This window comes from Galeopterus variegatus, unplaced genomic scaffold (genome assembly GCF_000696425.1).
Source record: "Galeopterus variegatus unplaced genomic scaffold, G_variegatus-3.0.2 Scaffold237, whole genome shotgun sequence".
In the NCBI taxonomy this organism is placed as follows: domain Eukaryota; kingdom Metazoa; phylum Chordata; class Mammalia; order Dermoptera; family Cynocephalidae; genus Galeopterus; species Galeopterus variegatus.
The window spans coordinates 439192-442763 of NW_007726348.1; the positions used below are offsets into that span (position 1 = coordinate 439192).

Here is a 3572-nt window from a genome sequence, read left to right on the forward strand (position 1 = left end):
CTTTTTTCCTTTTTGTCTCTTTTCGTGTCCGGCAATGGATCGCAACCCTCAGTGTCGCTCCCAGACCGGACCGGGACCGGCAACGGGATCGCAACCCTCGGCGCTGCGCCCGCAGCTCGCTCAGCCAGTGAGCAGGAACCGGTCTGTATGTGGGATCCAAACCCTCGGCGGGAGCGCCGCTGTGCTTCCCAAGCGGCGCACTGTAGCAGTGCACCACCGGGCCGGCCCCACAGTGATTATTTTTATATAAGCATCTCCAAGCCAGCAGCTGCACTGTAACAGTTTACACATAAATGGTCTTTCTCTCCTTGGTGGACCAGTTTTCACTGAAGATGCTGTGTTGTAGGGGTTACAAACCTCTCTTATAAACATCAAATTTTCTATTTCCCCCAAAACTAGTTTTCTGAAAAATCCCACACAAATACATCGGGATATATTTTCAGAGGTTCAGGAAAATTCTTTNTAACAGTTTACACATAAATGGTCTTTCTCTCCTTGGTGGACCAGTTTTCACTGAAGATGCTGTGTTGTAGGGGTTACAAACCTCTCTTATAAACATCAAATTTTCTATTTCCCCCAAAACTAGTTTTCTGAAAAATCCCACACAAATACATCGGGATATATTTTCAGAGGTTCAGGAAAATTCTTTTTAAAGATTTAGTTCAGTGAAAATGCCACAGCAGATTGATCCCATGCTCAGAACGGAACTGATGACTCACGTCACTGATGATGTCCCTGGAGGCCTTGGCCGCCACAATGGGGATGGCATCGCTCCGCAAGTCATAGCCTTTCTTCTTTGCTTCTTCGTTGGCGAGTTTATACAGACTCTAAATTTGGGGGGAAAAAATTAGATAGATGTTGACATCTATATCCAAAACCTGACAGAGGACTGAAATAATTCACTGAGTTTTCCACAGATAGAGCCTGTAGTACAGCGGAATAGTGCTGAAGTCAGAATAGTGCGTAAGTCAGAATAGTTCTAAGCCTTCTGCATGTTTGCTGAAGTGAAGACTTAGCAAATGATACCTGGGGAGAACACTGCACCTCTATTTTTTACTTTGAAGCTTATGTTGAATTAACTATCCATACATATTATATGTTGTTTTAAATTTTTAAATTAAAACAATGAATCAGGTTTGAAAATCACTGGAAAAATTAAGCTGAAACTGATGAGCCTAAGGTGGCAAAATGTGGATAGAAGGGAAAGACTTGATTAACTATTGATCATGGCAATGAATTTGATTCACAATTTTTCTGCGCTGATTCTGTATCTGTAACTGTGCTGGGTACTTACTTGAGAATCAAAGGTGAGGTCGAGACCTCTCTCAGCTTCAAGGTTTCTGGGAGAACTTATGGGAAGACTGATAACCTGTGGAACCAACTGCTGAAAAGTCTAACCACATTATTCATCAAGAGCTCCAGGAAGGAGTAATGAATTGTGAATTGAGAATCATGGAAATTCTTGCAGATACCTTTGAGTTGAACTTTGAGTGATGAGTAGGGTTTCAATAGACTAATATGGCAGTCAAGGGCACAGGGAATCCCATCAACCAAGGCATGGGGGAGTAAAAGCATGGGGTGTTGAAGGAAGTGGGGTGAGGCCCCAGGAAGAAGTGGCAGGAGACTGAAGAGTCTGGAGTTGGACTGTGAGCACCTGACTCTGAGATAAGAAGATGGTGCTTACAATATAGTGCACAGTTTTACAAACTCATTTCCACTTGTTAGATGATGGAAGTCTTTCCATGTCAGTAAGTAGCTCTCTGTATCTGCAGCTCAGGGCCCAGCATCCAGCCCAGCAGCAAGTGCTCACCAGGGGCTCATCTCTGTTTTTTCAGTGATGCATAGCTGAGGCTCTGGAGCCCAAGCAGGGGCTCAAATCTAGTCACTGCCACTTATCAACTATGTGACTCTGGGCATCTGTATAACCTGTTCCCTCATCTGTAAACTGACATTTAGTACTAATATCTACCTAATGAGAGTTTTTGTGGAAATTAAAAGGGCAATATTTATAAAGCACCTAGCTCAATGTCACGTAGTAGGTGATCAAAACATTTTTGTTTCTCTCCATGGTTGAGATGCAACATAATTTATCTTAGCAATGCATTGCTGATAGACATTTTGACTCTTTTCATTCATCCCTGTTACAAACATCACAGCTACATAGACCATATATCAGGGATCTGTTCAGGTTCCCTAGGGGCCAGGCTAATGACATGAAGGTGAAAGGTAGGAATTGTTGCTACAATAGCTATTTGATTTGTTGGCACTTGGGAATGTAAGTCAGAACTTCTGGCTTTTTCAAAAGAAGCTAGAGATCTCTGTTTTAAAAAGCCCAAAGTATGTATTTACACATATATGTGCTGAACCCTTTATGTTAAAAGACACTCTCTTGGGCCGAGCCCATGGCGCACTCGGGAGGGTGCAGCGCTGGGAGCGCAGCAGCACTCGGCTGCGGGTTCGGATCCTATGTAGGGATGGCCGGTGCACTCACGGGCTGAGCACGGTGCGGCCGGTCTCAAGAAAAAAAAAAAAGACAAAAAACCCCCAAAACCAAAACCAAAAACAAACAAACAAACAAACAAAAAAGACACTCTTTTGGCCTTCTCAATTTACTCATGGGCTAGGACTGGTGATCAGATGGGTTTTATATCCAGAATGTTTAAGCTCAAAACTAAAGTTCCTTGTGTTACAGCTCACCACGTCTACCTTTACCTTCATGTTCGGGATGCTAAACTGAAAGTTAATTAGTTTGATATTATAAGATACAACTTTACACATAAATTCTGAAACCCTACATAATAATAATTACTTTCCCTCACCAGGATGCAATATATATATATATAAAATAGGTTGGTGCTTAATTCTACATAAAACAGAAAACTAACACAAAGTTCTCTTCTTTTTAACACGGGGGGTGGGTATCCCTGGGTGAGTCCTGGCCTGGGTAGGTGGAGTAGGGGCCCTCGGGGGAAAGGAAAAAGGTCACCAGGGCCTCACAGAACTATCAGCAGCACTATAGCACCTCTGAGCTTTTCCAGCAAAGACAGAGAGTTGAGAATTCCAGAAATGCTGAGTGGATCGTAACAGGGGCTCTTTTGTTTACTGAAATTCCTGCACATACAGTGCATGCTTTCCTGCAACAATAGAGGGCCTATGCTATAGGTTTAGCTAAAAATTCAATCCTTTCTAATTTTAGAGTAGGACTTGATGTTTTTAGTTCTGGGTGACAATTAAGAGCTAGTTATATAAGCACTAAAATTACAGTCTGTACCCCCAAAATGAAATTACTCATGATGTTAGCAATTCTATCTGAATTCTCAAAGTTATATTCTGCAGAAGAGTAATATATTGTTGATCTGTGCTGTCAAAGAAACAATATTTTCCTTGCTGGTGGCACAAAGCTAGGAGAAATAACTAATGTATCAGCTGAAAGAATCTTAGATTCACAAACATCTCCACAGGCTTAAACCCATGGGCTCAATCTAAGAAGAAATTGCATAGAGATAAATGTCAATCTTTATATCGAGATAAATTACCAAATGCTTAAATGCAGGATAGAGGAAACCTAGCGT

At 41.9% G+C, this 3572-nt stretch overlaps 1 protein-coding gene across 1 annotated transcript in view; it reads right to left on the reverse strand.

Moving 5' to 3' along the window:
* Positions 1–3572, reverse strand: part of NEB (nebulin) — a 225660-nt gene that overhangs the window by 129068 nt on the left and 93020 nt on the right. Inside the window, exon 60 of the mRNA XM_008566372.1 lies at positions 720–827. Within this exon, the coding sequence (XP_008564594.1) occupies positions 720–827 (108 nt within the window). The remainder of the gene's footprint in view (positions 1–719; positions 828–3572) is intronic.